General features: G+C 41.2%; 1 protein-coding gene across 3 annotated transcripts in view; it reads left to right on the top strand.

Annotated features, from left to right (window-relative positions):
* The window catches only part of ELMO3 (engulfment and cell motility 3), a 298,038-nt gene that overhangs the window by 120,396 nt on the left and 151,803 nt on the right, over positions 1-25,839 (top strand). For all 3 annotated transcript variants that reach the window (XM_033940764.1, XM_033940765.1, XM_033940766.1), the window contains one exon: positions 25,750-25,828. In XM_033940764.1, coding sequence (XP_033796655.1) covers positions 25,750-25,828 — 79 coding nt within the window. The remainder of the gene's footprint in view (positions 1-25,749; positions 25,829-25,839) is intronic.

The following is a 25,839-nucleotide window of genomic DNA, read 5'->3' as shown; positions in this document are numbered from 1 at the left end:
AGCGTATTGCAGCCGTCCTTCAGGTGCAGCATAAAGAGCAGTTGCAGCAACTCCTCCCTGCTCTATTGGCACCGAACCTTCCAGTCCCGGTCCAGTCTGAGCCACTGGTACAGACAGTGGAGCAGCCCCTATTGTCAGCTTCCACTCTATCGGTACCGGTCCATTCGGCTTCCTCCACTTCCATGCCGGTACTGGCACCGGAACTGAGAACTCTCCATCAGGCTGTCCAGACTTCGGCACCATTACAGCCTTTAACCTCTCCCGGTACCGCTTCTTTGCGGTCCGGCAAGTCGGTGCGTAAATCCCGACACCTGGAGACCTTGACACCGGATTCACGCTATGGTTGCAAACCATTCTCAAGGAAGGCCAATTCCCTCCGGAACTTGGAGAAATAATAATCACCCCCATACTAAAAGATCCCAAAGGCCCAATAGACAACCCAACAAATTATAGACCAATTGCTTCTATCCCACTATACATCAAAATCATCGAGGGTCTAGTTGCACAATATCTATCCAATTACCTTGAAGACCACAACATTCTACATCCATCTCAATTTGGTTTCAGAGCCAATCACAGCACAGAAACATTACTGGTATCTTTACTTGATATAGCCCGACAGCACCTCAGCAAAGGAAACAAGTTACTAATCATCCAACTCGACCTTTCAGCAGCATTTGACTTAGTAGATCATCTAATACTTCTTCAGACACTAGATGCCATAGGAATAACTGGTAAAGTTCACAACTGGTTCCAAGGCTTCCTTCAAACAAGATCATATAGAGTTAAGTCAAAAGATATTTTATCTGACCCCTGGACAAACCCCTACGGAGTACCACAAGGATCCCCACTATCGCCCATACTATTCAACCTCTTCATAGCTTCCTTAGGCACTGCCCTAGACGCCCTAAATATAACTTCTTTCAGTTACGCAGATGACATAACCATCATTCTCCCATTTGACATACAAGACCCCAGCTCCAATGAACGCCTGATAACAACACTGGAAACTGTAGAAAAATGGATGAAGAACCATAAACTGAAACTGAATGCAGAGAAAACCAAATTCCTACTACTAGAGAAGGAACAAAAGCAATCTTTAACAGAACTGGAAGTAAATACAATCAAATATCCCATACAGAGCACTCTAAAAATTCTAGGAATACAATTAGATAGACGCTGCACTATACAGACACAGATACACAAAGTCATACAGAAGGCATTCTTCACCATGCGAAACCTAAGAAAAATAAGAAATTTCTTTACCAAAGAACACTACAAGATCATTGTACAATCCCTCACACTTAGTAACTTGGATTACTGCAACAGCCTCTACCTAACATGTCCTAACAATATGATAAAACAACTACAGACAGTTCAGAACACTGCCATCAGACTCATCTACTGTCTCAGCAAATTTGACCACATCACTCCCGCCTATATAGACTCTCACTGGCTTCCGATAAAAGCAAGAACTCAATTCAAGTTCTATTGTCTGCTGTTTAAGATAACCCATGGAACTGCCCCCTGTTACCTAAACAACCGCCTAAACCGCTACCTCCCATCCAGATCAAGAAGAACTCAAAACCTATTCACCTTCCCACCTAATAATGGAACCCGTCTTAAGAAACTATACGACAGCCTTCTAGCGACACAGGCAGCAAAAATTGACCCCACAATCACCAAACTAATAATCAATACAACAGACATCAAAGTATTTCGAAAAGAAATCAAAACATTTCTATTCAGAAAACACGTCATTACCAACTAATATCCTCCCTTTATGTACAAGCTCTCCCTCTATAGAATAACACATTAATCAATTCTTAGAACCTTTCCTATCATACATATTCTGATTCCTATATAAACATTTTCCACACTATCCAATAAACTTCTTATGACATTATTAGGTAACTTCCAATCTGTAAACCTTATATACTGATATTCTCCACTATATTCTCTTATCACTTGATTCCCTGATATGTAATTTTCATAATTGAATCCTCTACCACACCATGTAATGTACATGAATCACTGTTATGTAATTTATCTAGATAATCTTTATTACGCAATTCTTTTGGTAATGTCCAAATCTCCTATAATTTGTATTCCGCCTTGAACAATATATAATGTATAATGTATTCAAAACTAATTTTCCTATGAACTGTTTTCCTACCTTCTTCTACTCTATGTTTATAACCTAACTAATTTATTTTTCTCAAGTACTTTAGCAAGAATGTGAGCCTTTGGGACAGTCAGGGAACTCTAAGTACTCTCTCTTCATCTTAATTAATCTTACTTATTGCATTTCTTCTGTTTCTACTGTAAACCGCTTAGAACTTCACGGTACAGCGGTATATAAGAAATAAAATTATTATTATTATTATTATTATTCCCGAGATCGAAGTTCTCAAGTTAGGGATCCTGACCTCTGGGGTGATTCTGAAGAGCCACTACACTCTGAGGGTGAGTTTTCTTCTGGTGAGGAGGATCCTTCTATTCATGATCCACCCTCTAAACCAGACAATTCCTCCTTCACTACTTTTCTGAAGGAGATGTGCGAGTGTCTTTCAATTCCCTTGGAGGATGAGTCCAAAAAATCCAAGGCATTCCTGGATGCATTGGATTTCGACCAGCCTCCAAGGGAGTTTCTGAAGTTGCCCCTCCATGATATTTTACGGGAGACTTTCTATAAGAATCTAGAAACTCCCTTAACCATTCCAGGGGCGCCTCGTAAATTAGACTCTTTATACAAGGTCATCCCCATCCCAGGGTTTGATAAACCCCAACTCCCGCACAAATCATTATTATTACTGTAAAAAAGTCTGCGGGATCTAGTGTATATGCCTCAGTCCCTCCTGGCAGAGAAGGGAAAGCCATGGACAAATTTGGAAAAAGATTGTACCAAAATGCTATGTTGGCAAATAGATCAGATAATTATGCCTTCCATTTCTCTTTTTACTTGAAGCACCTGATTCAGAACTTAGCTTCGTTTGAGAAATACTTACCTGACCGCAAACGATCTGCTTTTCGTCAGTGTTCTTCCTCCCTTCTCCAGCTTCGGAAATTCATGGTACGCTCAATCTATGATACATTTGAACTTACCTCAAGAGCCACGGCGACGTCTGTTGCCATGCGGCGTCTGGCTTGGCTGAGAGTGTCGGAACTTGATGTCAACCATCAAGATCGCCTGGCAAATGCTCCGTGCCTAGGGGATGAGCTTTTTGGTGACTCTCTTGACTCAACCACCCAAAAATTATCGGCACATGAGACTCGCTGGGACACTCTTCTTAAAAACAAGAAGAAGACTCCACCTGCCCGGCCTTTTCGGCAACAATCAGCCTATCAACGCCGTTATGTTGCTAGACCCTTGCCATCGGTCCCCCAGCAACCTAGATGCCAACGTCAGCAACAACGTCAACCACCTCATGCGCAACAGCAGCAACAGGTGAAGCCTCCTCCTCAGCAGAAGTCTACCCAACCCTTTTGACTGCATTCTCTAGGACATAGCCAGTATTCTACCATCCGCCCATCTGCCTCAACCCATAGGAGGACGTCTTTCTCGTCAGCCGTTGGAAGATCATCACTTCAGACCTGTGGGTCCTCAACATCATCCGCCACGGCTATTCTCTCAACTTTCAGACTCTTCCTGCCCAAAGTCCTCCAAAAGAGTCTGCTTGAACACTCCTCAGTCCTCCCTCCTCCTTCAGGAGGTCCAATCCTTTCTTCTTCTGAACGCAATAGAAGACGTTCCTCTAGATCAGATGGGGAAGGGATTCTACTCCCGTTATTTTCTGGTTCCCAAAAAGACCGGAGATCTTCGCGATCTCAACAAATGTTTGGTCAAAGAAAAATTCAAAATGCTCTCTCTGGCCACTCTTTACCCTCTTCTCACTCAGGGCGACTGGCTATGCTCCCTCGATCTCAAAGAGGCATACACTCACATTCCAGTCGTTCCGGCCTCCAGACAGTACCTCCGCTTCATGATCAATCGCTCCAGTACAAGGTGTTACCCTTCGGTCTTGCCTCCTCTCCCATGGTGTTCACCAAATGTCTCATTGTGGTGGCTGCTTTTCTCCGCTCTCATCATCTTCAGGTCTTCCCCTACCTCGACGACTGGTTAATCAAAGCCACTTCCTCTCAGACAGTGCTGCTTGCCACCAACCAGACCATCCTCTTTCTCCAACTTCTGGGATTCGAGATCAATCTACCCAAATCACATCTCATCCCTACTCAGAGACTTCAGTTCATAGGAGCGGTCCTGGACACAATTCTCATGAGAGCGTTCCTGCCGTCCAACTGTCTTCAGACTCTTCAATATCTATGTCAACAGGTGCTTCCACGGAACTCCATCTCTGCCAAGCAAATGATGATCCTCTTGGGTCACATGGCCTCAACAGTTCATTTCACCCCCTTCGCACGTCTTCACCTGCACACTCCTCAGTGGACCCTAGCTACCCAGTGGTCACAAGCGACGGATCCTTGCTCACGACATATATCTGTGACAGCCTCCCGGTCTCGTGGTTATAGTCCAGATAACCCTAACCGGACAAGTATTACTGTTACTTAATACTCAGTTGTATAGCCTTGCTAGACCTGTACAGATTATAGCACCACTGTATTGAAACTACATTGTTTATCCTTTCTACATTGTTTAATGTTAGATAGATTGTGAGCCCACCGGGACAGAGAGGGAAAATGCTTGAGTACCTGATTGTAAAAAAAACCGCTTAGATAACCTTGATAGGCGGTATATAAAATCCTAATAAACTTGAAACTTGAAACTTTAACCTACAGGATATTATACAGGAATCTACTAAACCGCTCTTCGACCCGCGAATCTAGTACCCCCCAATTACCGTCCCCCCTGCACTAATCCTGACCTCCCTAGCAAAAACACAATAAAAAAATTAAAAAAAAAAAAAAAAACATCCTGAGTCATCTTGCCCCCTTTTTTTCCCCCCTATAATCACCCGCAGGAAACTCCCCAACTTCTCCAACCTCAGTTGGACGAGCCTTTCACTATGGCCAGGCCAAACACACACCAATGCGCAGTTCTACTTATACTCCTCTTGCTCTCTTCCAGGCTCTGCAACGCAGACCACTCCAATGCATCCCCCATTCCCATCCACTTTACACTGCACCGATCGGTAAAACCCAGAACCCCTACATACACTCTCCACTCCACACAAGACCACCCTCACACCTATTCGCCCAACAGCCCCCCCCACCACTACAAACCGACCAAGCCCCACCCAAAAAAACCAAGAACACTAAAAAAACTGGCGTACTCCCACTACTCCCCACCCAATCACACCAACCACCAGTCCCTACAGGGCTTTTACCTGAAAATAAAGCCACACTAATCAAAGACTGGCTGACCGAAAATAACCCCGACTTTGTCCTTCTCACAGAAACCTGGTTGCTTTCAGACAAAGACATCATCATTAAAGATTGTCTACCACCACGATTTAAGATACTCTCCCTAGCCAGAACATGGGGAAGAGGAGGAGGACTAGCAATAATCTTCCGAGACCACCTCAATGCTTCCATTCTCAACACAACCTCTTCGCCCAATTCTGAAATTCTAACCATCGCCCTAGCATCAACATCTCTGCCCTCCTCACTAACCATCACTTTATTTTACATACCCCCCCAAAAATGGACTACGACCAAAGACGACTTCGCTGAATCACTACTTACCAATTCTCTAACAAGCCAATACAACCTACTGTGTGGGGACATCAACATACACCTCGAGCAAACTGACCAACCTGAAATCTCAGATTTCTGGTCATTGCTCTCCCAACTAGGCTTTGACAAACACCCCCCGATCAAAACCCACCAAAGAGGACATCAGTTAGACCTGGTAACTCTATCCTCCAAGGAACAGGCCAATCCCACTTTTTATTGGAAACAAGGCAGCTGGTCAGACTCCCTTTGGTCCGACCACCGCCTATGTAGCTTCACCATTGGATGCCAACTCAAACCTCCTAAAAGCGGCAAAACAAGAATCATCAAAACCCACACTACCAGAGGAAAGATTGACCCAATCGAATTCTGGTCCCATTTCGAAATCAACACCAATCCAATAGAAGATACAGAACAAATCATGACCTCCTGGAAACAAGATAGTATCAACATACTAAACGAGATTGCCCCCACAAAAACCCGCAGAATAAGAACCCCTAACCAAGAGGGCTGGTTCGATCCTGAACTGCTGCTATGCAAGAAGGATCTCAGAAAAGCCGAAAGATTATGGCAAAAATCCGGAACCTTAGAACACAGATTGGCCTGGAGGCAAAAATTAAAACAGTACAAAACCCTCACTAGTGAAAAAAGAAAAAATTTCTACTCCCACAAAATCGGTAATCCTAAAACCAATAGCAGTAACCTCTTCAGACTGGTCAACGATCTATACAACATAGAAACCTGCACAAACCTACACGAAGAATCCACCTTAACCGCCAACACCCTTGCCGACTTCTTCAATACCAAGATCCAAAAATTAAGAACAACACTACCCGCCAGCACCAACCCCCTCGAGCTCTTCCCCATCCTCACAGACATGAATCTATCAAACCCAGATCCTGGAGCCAGAGTCGACCTTAGTTGGAAACAATTCGCATCAACCGATTGGCAAACCTTCAATACTTACTACAACAAGTATACTCACTCCTACTGCCATCTGGACACATGCCCACCAAATATCATGAAAACTGCCCCCCCCCCCCCCATTTTAAAGCAAAAATGTTGACATGGGTTAATCACCTACTATCCAAAGGAAACTTCCCGTCGGAGCAAGGTCATATAATGATTACCCCAATTTTAAAAAACGAGAAAGAACCACCTGCCCTGATCATACAATTCGACCTGAGCAGTGCTTTTGACCTGGTCGACCACACCATTCTCCTTGGATGCCTAGCTCACATTGGCATCTCAGACCAGGTCCTCAATTGGTTTCAGGGGTTCCTACAAAATAGATCATACAAGGTACTCAAGAATAACTCTTTCTCTTACTGCTGGGACAACACCTGTGGGGTCCCGCAGGGCTCCCCCTTATCCCCCATCCTTTTCAACATATACCTAGCCTCCCTAGGTAAACTCTTACACAACCTAAATCTCAAATTCTTCATTTATGCAGACGATATCACAATAGCCATCCCACTAACCAACTTCTCACAAGAACTACTTGACCACATCACAAACATTCTCAACCAGATAGAACTCTGGATGCTATCATTCAGACTGAAATTAAACCCCGACAAATCAAAATTTTTCCTAGCCTCCCTCAAAGATAAAATCAAGGAAACCACAATTCAACTAAAAGGAGTGACCTTCCCCCTTGATCCGACCATAAAAATTCTGGGAGTCACGCTGGACAAAAACCTATCCCTAAATAACCATACTGACCTCATCATTAGGAAAAGCTTCTCGGTACTTTGGAAACTTCGCACCATAAAAAAATACTTCAATGACACTGCATTCCGTCTACTTGTACAATCCTCCATCCTCAGCATTCTCGACTACTGCAATATCATCTTCCTCAACGCCACAAAGAAAACTACCAGGAGACTAAAAATAATCCAAAATACCGCAGTGCGCCTCATCTTTGGCCTAAAGAAATGGGAACATGTCACCCCTTTCTATCACCAACTACACTGGCTACCATTTGAATCTAGAGTTCTTTTTAAATTCGCATGCTTCTGCTACAAATCGATTAACGGCTCTTCTCCAAGTTACATAAATACCCACTTTAACCTTTATTGCAATAACAGGACATCACGCAGAATTCAACTGTTCACCTTCCCTTCGCCAAAACACTGTCCTCTCAAAAGATTCCTTGATAGAACTTTCGCCTTCCAAGCAGCCAAGTCGAACCCATGGCTAGCCCAGATGATACTCGAGGCCCCCACTTACCTTGCCTTCAGAAAACTACTAAAAACTTACCTATTCAGCAAACACAACCCTTAATATTCCGTTCACCCCACATAACACTTACCCCACCCCTGCCCCCTTCCTCCTTCACCAGACCCTCCCTTCCACACTCTCTACTTCCCTTATCTAGTTCGACCAAACCTGCAATTTCTGTTATACTGATGTAAATCTTCCCCTCATTGCAGACAGTTGTAAATCGCTGTAATTTCACTGCTGACTACTGTAAATCATTGTAATTTATCGTAAATCTGCTTGTAATTTGTTGTAAATCTGCTTCTAATTTTGTTGTAAATCTGCTTGTCAATGCAAATCATTTGCTAATTGATGTAAACCGCCTAGAACTCACTGGGTATGGCGGTATATAAGAATAAAGAATAATAATAATAATCATCTTTTCGTCAATCTCTACAATGGTGGTTAAAATCTTACAATCTCTCCAGAGGCCTCCTGTTCCATCTACCTCCTCATCAACTAGTCATCACCACGGACGCCTCCCCTTATTCTTGTGGGGCTCACTTGAACGAATTCAAAACTCAGGGCCTTTGGACTGCTCAGGAAAAGAAACATCACATCAATTTCCTGGAACTCTGGGCAATGTTTTATGCCCTCAAGGCCTTCCAACATCTTCTCTATCCTCAAGTTCTACTACTTTGCACAGACAATCAAGTTGCGATGTATTATATCAACAAACAGGGTGGGACAGGCTCTCACCTGTTGTGTCAGGAGGCCCAAAGGATTTGGTCTTGGGCGACAACTCACCAATTATTCCTGAAAGCTGTCTACATTCAGGGAGAGCAGAATTCCTTGGCAGACAATCTCAGCAGAATTCTCCAACCCCACGAATGGACTCTCGATCCCATGACTCTCCAGTCCATTTTCGCTCAATGGGGCACTCCTCAGATAGACCTTTTTGCAGCCCCTCACAATCATCAGCTACCCCACTTTTGCTCCAGACTCTACTCTCCTCACCGTCTGGCAGCGGATGCGTTTCTCCTGGATTGGTCCAATCTGTTCCTGTATGCTTTCCCTCCTCTGCCTCTCATGTTACGAACCTTGTTCAAGCTCAAGAGGGAACAAGCCACCATGATTCTCATCGCTCCTCGGTGGCCCCGGCAACATTGGTTCTCCCTTCTACTTCAACTCAGCTCCAGGGAGCACATACTTCTTCCACTGTTTCCTTCTCTGCTTACTCAACATCAACAGTCCCTTCTGCATCCCAACCTCCAGGCTCTGCACCTGACAGATTGGTATCTCTCGGGCTGGCCTCAACTTCTTTGCTTCTTTCTCAGCCCGTTCGTTCTATTCTAGATGCTTCTCGGAAACCGGCCACTCTTCAATGCAACCAACAGAAGTGGACTCGGTTTTCTTCCTGGTGTCTTCTTCATCATCATGCTCCCACTTCGATTGCAGTGGAGACCGTGTTGGATTATCTTCTTTCTTTGTCTGACTCTGGTCTCAAGTCTACTTCCATCAGAGTCCACCTCAGTGCCATTGCTGCTTTTCATGAGCCGGTTCATGGGAAACTCATCTCGGCTCATCCTTTAGTTTCCAGATTCATGCGGGGACTTTTCAATGTGAAACCACCTCTCAAGCCCCCTCCTGTCACCTGGGATCTTAATGTGGTTCTCTCTGCCTTAATGAAGCCTCCGTTTAAACCTTTGGCTACAGCTCCTTTCAAATTTCTCACTTGGAAAGTGGTCTTCCTAATTGCTCTCACCTCTGCCAGGAGGGTCAGTGAGTTGCATGCACTAGTTGCTGATCCACCTTTTACAATCTTTCATCATGACAAGGTGGTTCTGCATACACATCCAAAGTTTCTCCCTAAGGTTGTCTCTGAATTTCATCTCAACCAATCCATTGTTTTGCCTGTATTCTTCCCGAAACCTCATTCCCATCCTGGAGAACAGGCTTTGCATACTTTGGACTGTAAGCGTGCTTTAGCTTACTACTTAGAACGCACTAAACCCCACAGATCAACTCCCCAACTCTTCTTGTTCTTTGATCCTAATAAATTTGGACATCCTGTTTCTAAACGTACGTTGTCAAATTGGCTTGCAGCGTGCATCTCATTCTGTTATGCTCAGTCCGGACTGACACTGGAAGGTTCTGTCACGGCCCATAAAGTTAGAGCTATGGCAGCATCTGTAGCTTTCCTCCGTTCCACTCCTATTGAGGAAATCTGCAAGGCTGCTACTTGGTCCTCAGTTCATACTTTCACATCTCATTATTGTCTGGATGCTTTCTCCAGACGGGATGGACACTTCTGCCAGTCTATCTTGCAACATTTATTTTCCTAATGGCCAGCCTTCCCTCCATCCCTCTTTTTGTTAGCTTGGAGGTCACCCATCAGTCAAGAATATGCTGCCTGCTTGTCCTGGGATAAAGCACAGTTACTTACCGTAACAGGTGTTATCCAGGGACAGCAGGCAGATATTCTTGCATCCCTCCCACCTCCCCGGGTTGGCTTCTTAGCTGGCTTATCCTAACTGGAGACCGCGCGCCTCCGTCGGGCGGGAAGGCACACGCGCGTGTGCGGTGCGGTCTACTAGAACTTTCCAAGTTCTTAGAGTGCAATTACTCTAAAATTGTCCGTACCGGGGCTCCGTCGGTGCCGTCACCCATCAGTCAAGAATATCTGCCTGCTATCCCTGGATAACACCTGTTACGGTAAGTAACTGTGCTTTCCGTTTATTGTAAAAATAATGGAGGGACTAGTACACACCCAATTGGGGTAATTTAGAATGAATCGTTTTAAATGTTATTAAAAAGATTTTGTAAGAGATTCTTTGACTGATTGGCAGCCAATGGGCCTTCCGAAGCAGGGTTAGTTAACGTGGTCATATTTCCTAGATTTTGTTATTAATTTGATTGCAGCATTTTGAATTATTTGAAGGCGTCTCAATTCCTTCTGGGTTATTCCTGTAAATAGACTGTTACAATAATCTAATTTTGCAATGATTACTGAATGAACCAATATGTTAATAGATTTTGGTTCTAAAAATTTAGAAATTGACCGAATCATCCGAAACTTGAATAAACATGATTTGATTACAGAATTTTTTTTCAAATATAACCTCTAGAATTTTTATAGAGTCAACACAGAACGAGGGGGAATTATCAAAGAGGATTGGGGTGTTTAGTACTATTCCCTCTTTTCAGGGGAAGAACATTGTTTGTGTTTTTGATGTGTTTAAGGCTAGCATATTATCTTTCAGACAAAGTCTGATCTGGTTGAGTTTGTTGTTAATTTCAGTGATTTCATGATGTAATAATTGGATATAATCTGTATAAGCAAATGCTGAAAAACCGATTGACTGAAATAGGGTAAGTAGAGGAGACAGGAAAATATTGAACAGTAAAGGGGAAAGAATGGAGCCTTGCGATACTCCACTTTGACAAGCAAAGAGATCTGATGAGGTGTTATTGAAAATGACTTTGGATTGATGATTTGAAAAGTAGGACTGTAACCACTTGAGTACCTGGTCTGTGATTCCATTGGATTTTAGTCTTTCTAAGAGAAGTGCATGATCTACCGTGTCAAAAGCAGCGGAAAAGTTTAGGGAGATGAGGACCACTGATCTGTGGTGGTCTAGATGAGGGGTGGGCAACTCTGGTCCTTGAGGGCCGGAATCCAGTCGGATTTTCAGGATTTCCCCAATGAATTTGCATTGAAAACAGTGCATGCAAATTGATCTCATGCATATTCATTGAGGAAATCCTGAAAACCCCACTGGATTCCGGCCCTTGAGGACCGGAGTTGCCCACCTCTGGTCTAGATGATAAAGTAAAGTAGTTGTCATCCCTAATAGAGAATGTTCAGTTGAATGGTTTATCCTAAAGCCTGTTTGATGGGGGTGTAGAATGTTGGTAGATTTCAGCGAATTCTGAGTTATTATCGAAAACTATTTTTTCCTGTCAGTTTCGCTAAGAATTGAATTTTTGCTATTGGATTCTTCAGAAGCACTAACTTTTGGATCCTTAATGATAGGGTTAATAATATAAGTTTTCCAGAGTTGTAGTAAAATTCCTGATTCTTAGCTGTTAATTACTAGTGAGTATATAAGGACCCCAAACTGAGAAAAAAATTTATTTAAAATAAATTAGGGTATTAGATCCCTTGATGTTAATATCCTGAAAGATACGTTGAATCTCAGATAGGGTAGGAAGTTTAAATGTAGAACATTTGGCCATTGGGATATAGGTATTAGAGAAAGAGATTTGATCTATGTAATTTATATTGAGGCTAGAGTTATTTGTTTTCTGATTTTCTCAATTTTATGTTGGAAAAAATTTGCCAAAGATTGGGCAGATGGAAGAGTAGTAGAAATTAATTCTATTTTCTTTGAGCTGGGAGATAAGGATTTTAGAATTTTGTAGAGGATAGTTGGATTTTTAGCCTTACTAATGCACGATGAGTAATATAATTTCTTAGAATGGTTAATTTTATCTTTGTAGAAGGAAGCTTGGGCATGAAATTTATTTAAATTATCTATAGTTTTGCTTTTTCTCCATCTTCGTTCTAGACTTCTGAACTGCAATTTTAGAAAGTGTAATTCTTTTATAAATCATGGATTTTCTTGCATCTTGGGTGTGATAGTTTTTGTTATCTCTGGACAATTGATCATCCATATTTTTATTGGAAAGATCTTCTGTTTTTTAAAGTTAAGAAAGTAGAAACTGAAGATGAATCTAAATTGTTGAAATCCCTATACTTTATTACCTTGGTTTGGAGCAGATGGGTATTAGATGGAATTTTAATGTCAGATGAAATAAATGTGTGATCTGACCAAGGAAAGAATTGGATCTTGGTGTTAGAACATTTAGATGCTAAATGCTCAGATGTACAGGTCACATCTAAGGTGTGACCTGCTATATATGTTGAGAATTCAAGAGCGAAAGGCCCAAATCTTGTAAGAAGGTTTTTAGGTCTAGTGTAAATGGATTTGAATTATCATCAAGATGAATATTCAGATCACCTAGTATTATAGGATTATTAGTTGAAATATTGAATTTAAAGAGTAGGGTTTATAAAATTGTCTCTATTTAAAGGAGGAGGAGCATAAAGAAGCAATAAGTCCATCGAAGGCTTGATATTTATCGTTAATTGAAGCATTTCAATTGAAGTTCATGAGGGGGATTGTTCTGTTCAGACCTTAGATACAGTGTTTAAGAAATAGATGACAGACATGCCTCATTGTGGAGAGAATCTGTTTAGAGATAAAGTTAAGAATGCTATGTCATTAATAAAAGAACACAGTAAGTCCCTCTGCAGGCCCACTTCCAACCCAATTTAGTAACATAGTAGATGACAGCAGATAAAGACCCGAATGGTCCATCCAGTCTGCCCAACCTGATTCAATTTAAATTTTTAAATTTTTTTTCTTAGCTATTTTTGGGCAAGAATCCAAAGCTCTACCCGGTACTGTGCTTGGATTCCAACTGCCAAAATCTCCGTTACAACCTACTCCAGCCCATCTACACCCTCCCAGCCATTGAAGCCCTTCTTCCTCTTTCAGGAAGTAAGAACATAAGAATTGCCATACTGGGACAGACTTAAGGTCCTTTTAGCCCAGTATCCTGTTTCCAACAGTGGCCAACCCAGGTCCTAAGTACCTAGCTAGATCCCAAGTAGTAAAACAGATTTTATGCTGCTTATCCTAAGAATAAGCAGTGGATTTCTCCAAGCTATCTCAATAATAACCTCTGTACTTTTCTTTTAGGAAATAAATTATCCAAGCTTTTTTAAAACCCCACTAAGCTAACATTCTCCTGCATTGAATTCCAGAGTTTAATTACACGTTATGTGAAGAAATATTTTCTCCAGTTTGTTTTTAAAATCTATTACTTACTAGCTTCATTGCCTGCCCCCTAGTCCTAGTACTTTTGGAAAACGTGAACAAGTGTTTCACATCTACCCTTTCCACCCCACTCAGTATTTTGTAGACCTTTATCATATTACCCCTGAACCGTCTCTTCTCCAAGCTGAAGAGCCCTATCCGCTTTAGCCTTTCCTTATAGGGAAGTCAACCCAAACATTTTATCATTTTCGTCACCCTTCTCTGTACCTTTTCTAATTCCGCTATATCTTTTTTGAGATACAGTGACTAGAACTGCACACAAATTCAAGATGCAGCCATACCATAGACATTATAACATTATACAAGGACATTATAACATTTTCATCTTTGTTTTTCATTCCTTTCATGATAATTCCTAACATTCTATTTGCTTTCTTAGCTGCCGCTGCACATTGAGCTGAGGATTTTAACGTATCCTCAACAATGACACCTAGATCCTTTTCCTGGGTAGTGATTCCTAACATAGAACCCAGCATCACGTAGCTATAGTTCAAGTTCCACATGGTTTCATTCTTCTAGATGAGTGAGTTAAATTTTTGCAGAAAAATGACAATTTTGATAAGGTTCTCATACACTGAACTTTTTTTCACATATGATGAAGTTGGGTCACTGTTTCTAAAGAGGAGGAGGTTTTCTGCCAATGAGGGTTCTACTTGTGTGCATAAAAATTGACTGCAAAGCCCAGATAGAGGAATGGGGGACTCACAAAAAACAGCATCTGACAAAGATATAAAAATTTAGGCAAAAACATCATTTTACAGATCACAAGTCTGCCCAACCAAGTATAACTCAACCTACGCTATCTATCCAGTGCAGTGGCGTACCTAGCATATGTGACACCCGGGGCCCATCATTTTTTGACACACCCCCATCTGTATGAAAAACATGATTTTTAGTAACAATCCACACGTCACACAAGAGTGTACCTAGGAAAAGGCAGCATCTTACATACTGCAGTGAGCAGTACTTCAATAAACCCATTGTAAAACTAAACAAGCCAGACTAGTACAGATTAATCCTACACAGTCAATCCTAACTGAAAACCATGTCTTTTCGAACACACAGAAAACATCTTCGCCTGGTATGTAATCACAAACTAACTCCTCCCCCTTTTACAAAACTGTGGTTTTTAGCCATGGTGGTAACAGCTCAGATGCCAACGCTAAAAAACGCTCTACAATTTTGTAAATGGGGAGATAGAATAAAAATACATAGACAAAGGTTAAACTGAAGCACCTAGAAGCTGGACTCTGCATACAATGCAACACCACAGAAACAGCAATGCATCTCCCATAAAGCAAAAAAATAAATAAATAAATAGAATTTTATTTCTACCTTGTCTTCTCTGGTTTCTGCTTTCCTCATCTTCTTATCACCTTCTTCCTTTCATCCACTGTCTATCCTCTCTCTGCCCCTTCTATATGGCATCTTCTTTCCTTCTGTTCCCCTTCCAGAAACTTTATGCCTCCCCTTCCATCTCTCCCTTCACCCCCATTGGTCTGGCATCCATCTTCTTCCCTTCCTTCCTCCAATGGTCTGACATCTCTCTCCTCTCCTTCCCTCTCTCACACCCCCATGGTCTGGCATTTCACTCTCTTCTCTCCCTTCCTCCAACTTCCATCAGCATCTGCCCCCTTTCTCTCCCTCCACCATGATTCCATACCACCCTGACCCCCCTTTCTCATCCTTCACCATTCTTCCATACCACCCTGACCCCCCTTTCTCACCATCCACACCCTTCCATACCACCCTGACCCAACTTCTCACCCTTCCATACCACCTTGACCCCCTTTCTCACCCTTCACCTTTCCTCCATACCACCCTGACCCCCTTTTTCTCCTTCCGCCACCCAAATCAGCAAGGTCCCGCGATGACTGCTTCTGCTGAATGAAGATAAAGCATCATTTTAAAAAAGTGGATTAAGCAACCCCTTAACCACCAGTGTCCCCGTGACGCTCCAATGCTTAGAGTCCACATAATAACAACAAAAAGTGTTTCCAAAAATCACGTGGCCTGCCAATCGGCAGAACAAAGCGGCACAGCGTCCCGCACCACTTTCACCGGCAATCTGCGGCGCCGCAATTCCGTCAACTTCTCCAGCATGAAGAAGAAATAACCATTCCAGCCACTTCGTTTATTCGGCATAATTGCGTCTTTGTAGAGATCCAACCAAGAAACCTGAACTCCTCTGCTCTTAGTCCCGCGATGACTGCGGCTGCCAGTCCACCCCCCCATCACTTACTACTTCCGGAGCAGAGGCAGCAGTGCGGGACCTTCCTGCACTTCAGCGAGGCTGCCCACATAAGTATGACAGCTGCGCTGAGGTACAGTTCAGAGCAGCGCAGGAAGCTCTGGAGTGTGGACCCGGCCGGCTGTGCACCCCCTTGGAGCGTGCACCCGTGGCGGACCATCCCCCTCTTGGTACGACACTGATCCAGTGCTAAAGACAATTCCTGAAAGAGCTTACCATAGTTTAAATGATAATCAGGTTAAATCAGACTGGATCTTTACCCGTGGAATTTTTAACAAAAGCAAAAAAGTTCAATCATGTTACCCCTATTCTCGTAGATGCTCATTTCATATAGGCTGACATATAAAATTGTGCTTCTTACTTTTAAATCCAGACAACATTCACCTTCTTACTTTTAAATCCAGACAACATTCACCAGCATTTATTGACAGATTACTTCTTCCCTATACTCCTTCTAGATTATTATGTTCCAGTCATCAAAACCTTCTTGCTGTTCCTTCTTTGCATCATATTATATATGATATCACTCATAAATCAATTTTTTCTCTTATAACTCCTACATTATAGAATGCCTGCACATCTACATCAAGAATCTTCTTTAGACAAATTTAAATCAGATCTTAAATCCTTCCTATTCAAAGACGCATATAACTTTATAAAGATCAGTGGGTGGGTGGGGGTTAATTACAGTTACTTTGTTTTACAGATTTGAGACTTTTCAATTTTTTCTTTATTTAAATATTTACTTGTTTTAAATTTTATTCTTCCAACCCTAATATGATTCTCCTTTCATTTTTTTCTTTTTAAATATTGTATTTCTATGCTCTTATCCATTTGTATCATTTTGTCTGTCTTTGTCTCTTTCTATTCTTAATTATTTTTATTTATATATATTTTAAATGTAATCCACTTAGATATCTGATGATCGGTAAATTAAATTTTAATAAAATTGAAACTTATTTAGGAAGTAGCCCATCTAAAGGAAAGTTGGCTCTTAAATATTAAGATTATAGAGTTATCCAAGGTTACATTTAAACATACTGACTAGCCCCATTATAATCCTGTCTTGACATGATTGCTGAATGGACTATAGTTAATAAACTTGTTCTGAGCCCTCAAAAAACTACTGGGATCTGAATTACCGGTACTTCTAGTTCTCCTACCATTGCTCCCTTTCTCCATGCTCAACCTATTAAGTTATTGAATAATATTAGATACTTGGGAGTTCAATTAGATGTTTCTTTATCAATTATCTTACAACTAACTTCTGTTGTTAGATCTTATTTTGCATCATTACGTCAAATTTGATTTGATACATCCTTATGTAGATAAACTTGTTGTGAATCTTTGATTTTACACATTGGTTATCTCAAAGTTGGATTATTGCAACATCATTTATATGGATCTTCCAAAAATAGCTCTTAAAAAATTACAAACTGTACACAATACTGCCATTAGAATGTTAACCAACGCTCATAGATATGATCACGTCACTCCACTTTTGAAAGATTCTCATTGGCTTCCGATACCATATTGGCTTTTGGTACCATATAGGCCTGTTAGAAATCCACACTCTTCTAATAGTCATCAGTTGTCCATGCCTTCAGTTCATCTCTACAAATAATTTTGCTTTTTTTGCATCTGTACCCTATTTATGGAATTCTTTGCCAACAGACCTACGTAGTAAATTCTCTTATATTAAATTTCAAAGATTGCTAAAAACCCTATCTTTTTGGATTAGCATTTTCTTAGGTTGAATCCTTTTTCAAAGGACATAGAAACATGACAATTAATATTATGCTGATTTGGACATTTTGGGAAAGATTTGCATTTGCAGCCTTTTTATCTTTATAATTTTATGTTATTTAAAAATGAATGTTTATGTTTATTTGCATTTATATATCGTTCTTCTTATGCTTAAGAACAATTGTTGTGTATAAGGGAGGGGATATTTGATGTGAGTTAGAATTCGATGGTATATTAAGTGATGTTAAAGTATAAAATGATTGTATCTTATGTTACACTTGTTGAAAGTTTTAAAAATGAATAAAGATTAAAAAAAAATAAAAAAAATTTATGTTATTTATTTTATTTTATAATTTTTATTCAATGCTTATTTTTAATTTTTATATTTGTACTTTTCTTTTGATGATGGAGTTTCTATCCTTCTGTTTTATATTATGTAAACTGCTATGATGTTATACTGAAGAGCGGTATACAAATATAAATAAACATAAACATTTATTTTAAAGCCTGCAGGATAAAAGGGAGGGACGAAGCAGGATCACCAACCATCAACAAAATATCATCAGCAAATAAAGTGATTTTTAATTCCTCCCTTGTAATACAAACACCATGGATACCCTGATGTCTTCTAATAGTTAACACAGTAGTATGGTAATATAGTAAATGATGGCAGATAAAGACCTGAACGGTCCATCCAGTCTTCCCAGCAGTCATATCCATCAAAATTCATGATTAAATTAACTTGTCTCTTCTTTGATACGCCTGGAAAACAGACTACAAAGTCCACCTGGCATTGTCCTAGGCTCCAGATGCTGAAGTTGCCATCCGAGCTCTCTCCAGCCTATCCAACCATCCCGCCCACAGGATATTTTCCACAAGACTGGCCAGCAACATCCCCATGTTCCAAGTTAGTGGAGTTCCCATTGATGCCCTCCCCAGCCCATCCCACACCAAATCACCACACAGGGACACAGACCGTGCAAGACTGTCCAGCCTCGGCCCTAGTTCCTTAATTTACTTCCTTTTTTAATTTACATCCTTCATTTTCTAATTAGAGATCCTTTATGTTTATCCCACGCTTTTTTGAATTCCATCACCGTTATCCTCTTCACCACTTCCCTTAGAAGGGCATTCCAGGCATTTACCACCCTTTCCGTGAAAAAATAATTTCTTAACATTGCTCCTGAGTCTTCCTCCCTTCAATCTCAGATTATGCCTTCTAGTTTTACCATTTTCTCTTCTCTGGAAAAGATTTGGTTCTATATTAATACCTTTCAAGTATTTAAGTGTCTGTATAATATCTCCCCTGTCCCTCCTCTCCTCCAGATTATACATATTTAGGTCTGCCAGTCTCTTACCATTTTTGTCGCCTTCTGCTGGCCCACTTCATAAGTCTCTTTATATACTTCACCAGATACGGCCTCCAAAACTGAACACAATACTCCAAGCGCGGCCTCACCAGTGGACCTATACAGGGCATCAATACCTCCCTTCTACTGATTATTCCTCTTTCTAAACAGCCTAGCATCCTTCTGGCTACAGCCACCACCTTATCACACTGTTTGGATGCCTTTAGATCCTCAGCCACATTCACCCCAAAGTCCCTTTCTCCGTCAGTGCTTATCAGCCTCTCACCTCCCAGCACATATGGTTCCCTCGAATTTCTACCCCCAAAATGCCTCACTCTGCACTTCTTCGCAATGAAATTTTAGTTACCAGACGTTAGACCATTCTTCAAACTTTTGCAGATCCTTTTTCATGTTTTCCACTCCTTTTGGGGTGTCCACTCTGTTACAAATCTTGGTATCATACACATAAAGGCTAATCTTACTTTCTAACCTTTCAGTAATGTCTCTTACAAACATATTAAACAGAATTGGTCCCAGCACCGATCCCTGAGGCACTCCACTAGTCACCTTTCTCTCCGAGCGAATTCCATTAACCACCACTCTCTGGCGTTTGTCCATCAACCAGCTTCTAATCCAGATGCCGCAAGGGACTCTACCACAAGGGCAAATAGCAGAGGGGAATGAGGACAACCTTGCCTCGTCAACCTATGAAGGCTAAATGCATCAGAATAACTACCATTAACCTTGATTCGTGCTTTGGGAGAAGAATAAAGGGCAGTAATCCACTTAGTGAAAATTAGGGCCCAATCCATATTATTCCAGCGTCTGAAATAAAAGCCCCATTCATCCCTGTCGACTGCTTTTTCAGCGTTGATAGCTAATAGTTACATTCTCCTCCAGAGAACTGACCAATCCCAAATCTACTGGAAACAAGATAATTGGTCAGATTCTTTATGGTCTGATCACAGACTATGTAATTTTACCATTGACTGCCAACTAAAGACAACAAAATCAACATTCAAGAACAACAAAACAAGAAATAAATAAGTTCATGATAGTAGAGGCAAGATAAATCTGGTTGAATTTTGGTCCCACTACGAGATTGTCTCAAAACAAAACGAAGAAACCGATCAACTTATGAACTCCTGGATTAACGACAGCACAAATATTTTAAATGAAATAGCCCCCATTAAAACCCGTAGAATAAGAACTAAAAACTTAGACGGATGGTTTGACTCACAGCTGCTATTGGTGAAGAGGGATTTAAGAAAATCAGAAAGACAATGGATTAAATAAGGAACTCAACAGCACAGAGTTTCTTGGAGAACAAAATTAAAAAACTACAAAAACCTCTCCAAGGAAAAACGCAAAAATTTCTACGCCCAAAAAATCGGAAACGTTTCAATTAATAGTAGTAGCCTTTTTAAACTGGTCAACGACCTCTATAACCTTGAGACATTCACTAACACCCATGAAGATTCTACCTTAACCGCAAAAAACTTGGTAGATTTCTTTAACTCTAAAATACAAAAGATCCTCGCTAACTGTCCCTGCCAAGCCCCACTGGTTCTATCCCGTCCTGCTAGACACTGACAAGTCCAGAGCTGATCTAGAGTCCAGAGCTAATCTGAATTGGAACTATTTTACAACCACTGACTGGCAAACTTTTAGCAAATCCTACAATAAATATGCTAACTCCTACTGCAGATTGGATACTTGCCCCCCAAATGTCATGAAAACTGCCACGATCAACTTTAAAGTCAAATTGTGGACAGGGGTAAACTTCTTATTATCCTCTGGAAAGTTCCCAGCAGAACAAAGTCATATCATGATTACTCCAATTAAAAAAATTGCAAATGAACCATCGAATGCCCCATCTAACTACAGACCTATCGCTAGTATCCCGCTGGTTACCAAAATAGCAGAAGGGGTGGTAAATGCTGAACTCTCCACATATTTGGAGAAATTCAACATTTTACATGACAATCAATCAGGCTTTCGCTCTGGACACAGTACCGAAACCATTTTAGCCTCATTGCTCAACTACCTGCACTCACTCTTTAGCCAGGGCTCAAGTGCCCTGATCTTGCAACTTGATCTGAGTAGTGCATTTGACCTGGTCGATCACACTATTCGCCTGGACTGTCTGGCAAACATCGGTATCTCAGGCTATATTCTCAACTGGTTCCATGGGTTTCTGGGAAACAGATCATACAAGGTGTTTAATAACGACTCTTTCTCCTATAGCTGGAACAACTCTTGTGGGGTTCCACAGGGCTCCCCCCTGTCCCCCACCCTATTTAACATCTATCTTGTCTCTTTGGGAAATCTCTTGCAGAGTTTAAAGCTCAAATTCTTCATCTACGCTGACGACATTACCATAGCCATCCTGCTAACTTGTTTTACACCAGAGTTTCTAAAATCTCTAACAATCTCTCTCAACCAGATAGAACTCTGGATGCTAGCGTTTAGATAAGAACATAAGAAGTTGCCTCCGCTGAGGCAGACCAGAGGTCCATCTCGCCCAGCGGTCCGCTCTCGCGGCGGCCCATCAGGCACACTGCCTGAACAGTGGTCTCTGACTAATTTTGCAATTTACCTCTAATCCTATCCTTCTACTTTTATCTGTACCCCTCAATCCCTTTGTCCTCCAGGTACCTGTCCAGACCTTCTTTGAAGCCCTGTAGCGTGCTTCTGCTTATCACATCCTCCGGTAGCGCGTTCCATGTATCCACTACCCTCTGGGTGAAAAAGAACTTCCTGGCATTTGTTCTAAACCTTTCCCCTCTCAATTTCACTGAGTGCCCCCTCGTACTTGTGGTTCCCCATAGTTTGAAAAATCTGTCCCTGTCCACTTTTTCTATGTCCTTCATGATCTTGAAGGTTTCTATCATGTCTCCTCTAAGTCGTCGCTTTTCCAGCGAGAAAAGCCCCAGCTTTTTCAGTCTGTCAGTATATGAGAGGTCCCCCCATACTCTTTATTAGCTTAGTTGCTCTTCTCTGGACTCTCTCAAGTACCGCCATGTCCTTCTTGAGGTACAGCGACCAGTACTGGACACAGTACTCCAGGTGTGGGCGCACCATTGCACGATACAGTGGCAGGATGACTTCCTTCGTCCTGGTCGTGATACATTTCTTAATGATACCCAACATTCTGTTCGCTTTCCTTGAGGCTGTGGCGCACTGCGCCGACGCCTTCAATGTTGTGTCTACCATCACTCCCAGGTCTCTTTCGAGGTTGCTCACCCCTAGCGGTGATCCCCCCATCTTGTAAGTGAACATCGGGTTCTTTTTCCCGACATGCATGATTAAAGTTAAATTCGGAAAAAACTAAATTCTTCCTGGCAACACCTAACGAAAAAATCAAGGACACCACAATACATGTGAATGGATCGGATTATTGTCTTGAACAAACCTTAAAAATATTAGGAGTCACTTTAGACAAAAATCTTACTCTGGAGAAACACTCTGATCTAGTATTTAAGAAAAGCATCTCGGTGCTCTGGAAACTCCGCACTATAAAAAAAATACTTCAACGACACCTCTTTTTGTCTGTTAGTACAACCCTCCATTCTCAGCATCCTTGACTACTGTAATATCATATACCTGGATGCCTTTAAGAAAACCATCAGGAAACTGAAACTGATTCAGAATACCGCCATCCGCCTCTTCTTTGGCTTGAACAAATGGGAACACATCACCCCTTTCTACCATAAACTACACTGGTTACCATTCGAATCCAGAGTCCTGTTCAAGTTCTCATGTCACTGAGTTATCTTAACCCACACTTCAATTTAAATTACAACAATAAGAGCTCCTGCAGAATTCACCTGTTTGCCTTTCCCTCACTAAAACTATGTCATTTCAAAAGGTTCCTTGATAAAACATTCTCCTTTCAGGCGGCTAAACTGAATCCTTGGCTTGCCCAAATTGTACTTGATGCCCCTTCCTATCTTGACTTCAGAAAGCAGCTCAAAACGCACCTATTCCACAGACTGAACACTTAATGCATTTTACTACTACTATCTTTTACTACCTTCCCTCATCACTACTACCTTATGACTGCTTTCCCATCCCTTTATGGCCTGCAACCTTTCCTACCCTTTTCTTATACTGTTGCCTTCTAACTGTTAACTTCAATGATTGTACTGTATGTATTTTTGATTAATTGCTGTGAACTGCCTAGAACTCCCTGGGTATGGCGGTATACAAAATAAATTATTATTATTATTGTGTTTTGTCCACCACATCAAATCTGTGGTACACTTAACATTATCCTCAATTGTCCTCCTAGGCATAAATCCTACTTGGTCCTTTCCAATAAGCACCCCTAAGACCTTATTAAGTTTATTGGCCAATATTTTGGCCAAAATCATAACATCCAGATTTAACAGAGATATTGGTCTATATGATGCACAAAGAGTTGGGACTTTCCCAGGCTTGGAGAGGATCATAACTCCCACCTCAAGCATAGAGGGGGATGTATACCATCTTCCAGAATGCCATTAAAGACATTTTGCAATAACAAAATGTTTGCTAACAAACCAGCAAATTGCCTATAAAATTTGACTGTAAAACCATCCAGTCTGGGAGCTTTGCCCGATTTCAGAGACAAAATGGCTTCATGTATCTCTTTCAAGGAGATCAACCCATCCAATGCCATACTTTCATCCGCTATGAACAAATAGGGTTATGGGAAATTGTTGAATTGCTTTTTCATGTATTTACTTTCATGTATGTATTTTCATGTATACTTTCATCCGCTGCCAGTCTAGGGAGGTCATCCTGATCTAAATAACAAGGGCTTGTGGGGAATCATGCAGGACCTCAGAGGATTAAAGGGTTTGGTAGTAGGATCTAAAACAATCCCAGATAGCTTCACTTTTTAAATTTTTCTGTTCCTCTCATTCTTTGCAGTCTTTGGTGAATTGACTGCTTGTCTGTATCATCATTCTACATGCTGAGACAGACAGGTTATATGTTTTCTATTTTCTTTATAATTGGTGCATCTCTTTGGAATTCTTTACCTATAAATTTACATGAGAGGTCTTATTTGTGCTGCTGGAAATATTTAAAGGCCTGTTTGTGCGGGCATTTTATTAAGGAGGGAAAACTGTAAGGTTGGGTTTTGATAGTGGAGAACTACACTTGCTGGTTTTATACTATTGCTTTCCTTCTTGGGTTATTTTTTGTAGGATTGTGTTTTATGTCCTTTCTGTATAAAATTCTGTAAACAGGTTAGAATGGTAAATGACATGGGTTATGAATTTTTAACTAAATAGACAATGCATTACATTAACAAGTAGAGAGGAAGAGAATTCTACCTTCTGTGTTGGGAAAATGACAGAACATTGAACTGGAAGACAAAGGACAGTATTACCTTTGGTAAAAAGGGTCTTTGTAAGATGTAATCCTTTATTTAAAACTTTCTCCATTCTCCTCCTCCTCCTCATGGTAAAATTGTAAATGATGGCAGATAATGATCAAAAATAGAGTTTTTAGGAAGTATGTTCTGAATAAGCTTATTACTGAACCTTTGCACATTATTCCATGGAGTAAACTTCATCTTGTGCCTCAGACAATTGCAGAAGAAAACCACGGAGGCTTGGTAATACAGAATTCCAGAAGAGACAGGTAATACTGTCCTTTGTCTTCTGGAATTCTGTATTACCAAGCTTATGTGATTGGTTGAGGCACAAGATGGCATTAACGCTGTGAGATGATGTGCTAAGCTTCAGTAAACCTGAGACTGCCATTACTAAATGAGCTGTATCTAATTGGCTAGCAAATTTGCTTTCCTTTCACTTATGCCTAGGCTTGATTCTTGAGGGTCAAGTCAAGTGAAAGACTAGCGTAATGATTAGAGCATTGGGCTGACACTCCTGATTTTGGGCAAGTTGCTTAACCCTGCATTTCCTCAGGTATAAACTTAAAACTCTCCAGGTACAGGGAAATACCTAGTATATTTGAATGTAACTTGCTTTGAGTTACTGATAGAAAAGGGATGAACTAAATCTAGATAACGTATGAGGTATGGCTATCAGTAGCTCATTTGAGATCCATGGAGGAAGTCTGCAAGGCTGTGACATGGATATTTGTCCCCTCTCATTACTAACTGGACACAGTAGCAGGTTTGGCCAATCTGTCTTCCAGAATATGTTTGCCACCAATTCCCCCTCTCAGGCCTGTTTTTCTGCATTTCTAGGCTGTCTTTTTTTTTTAAGATAAATAATGAAATGGCTAGTTCTTGTACAATCCCACTCTATTCCTGGACTAGTGGGTTATTTTCCCATACTCACCAGAGCTTGTAGGAAGCCTCATAGCACAAAATCTTGAGCCCCTCCCCTCCTACCTCAGGACTGTCCCCCAGGAAATCAGTTTCTTTCCTATAAGCCAGACTGTAGGAGCTTGTCTTTTCCGCTCATGTTTCTTTTCTTTCTTTTCAGTCTTTTCAATCGCATTTTTGCCCGCGTGTTACATGCCTCTCTACCGTGAACAACGGTGGCTCGGTGTTTTCTTCCCTTTCCTGTCAGCTGCTTGGGTGTCTTGTGACTGTGCCTCTCTGATTTTTTTCTTGGTCAATATCTGCAACTAAACTCTTTCACAGAATGAACCAGAAGATTCAACTGAAAGCTATGGCCCTTCTGATTGCTCTGCTGCAAAGTGCCAGTGAGGCTGAAAAAAAGGTAAGAAAGAA

The sequence above is a fragment of the Geotrypetes seraphini genome, chromosome 4 (genome assembly GCF_902459505.1).
Source record: "Geotrypetes seraphini chromosome 4, aGeoSer1.1, whole genome shotgun sequence".
Classification (NCBI taxonomy): Eukaryota; Metazoa; Chordata; class Amphibia; order Gymnophiona; family Dermophiidae; genus Geotrypetes; species Geotrypetes seraphini.
Note: the sequence above shows the minus strand (reverse complement) of the source record. Positions and strands in the feature narration are given on the sequence as shown.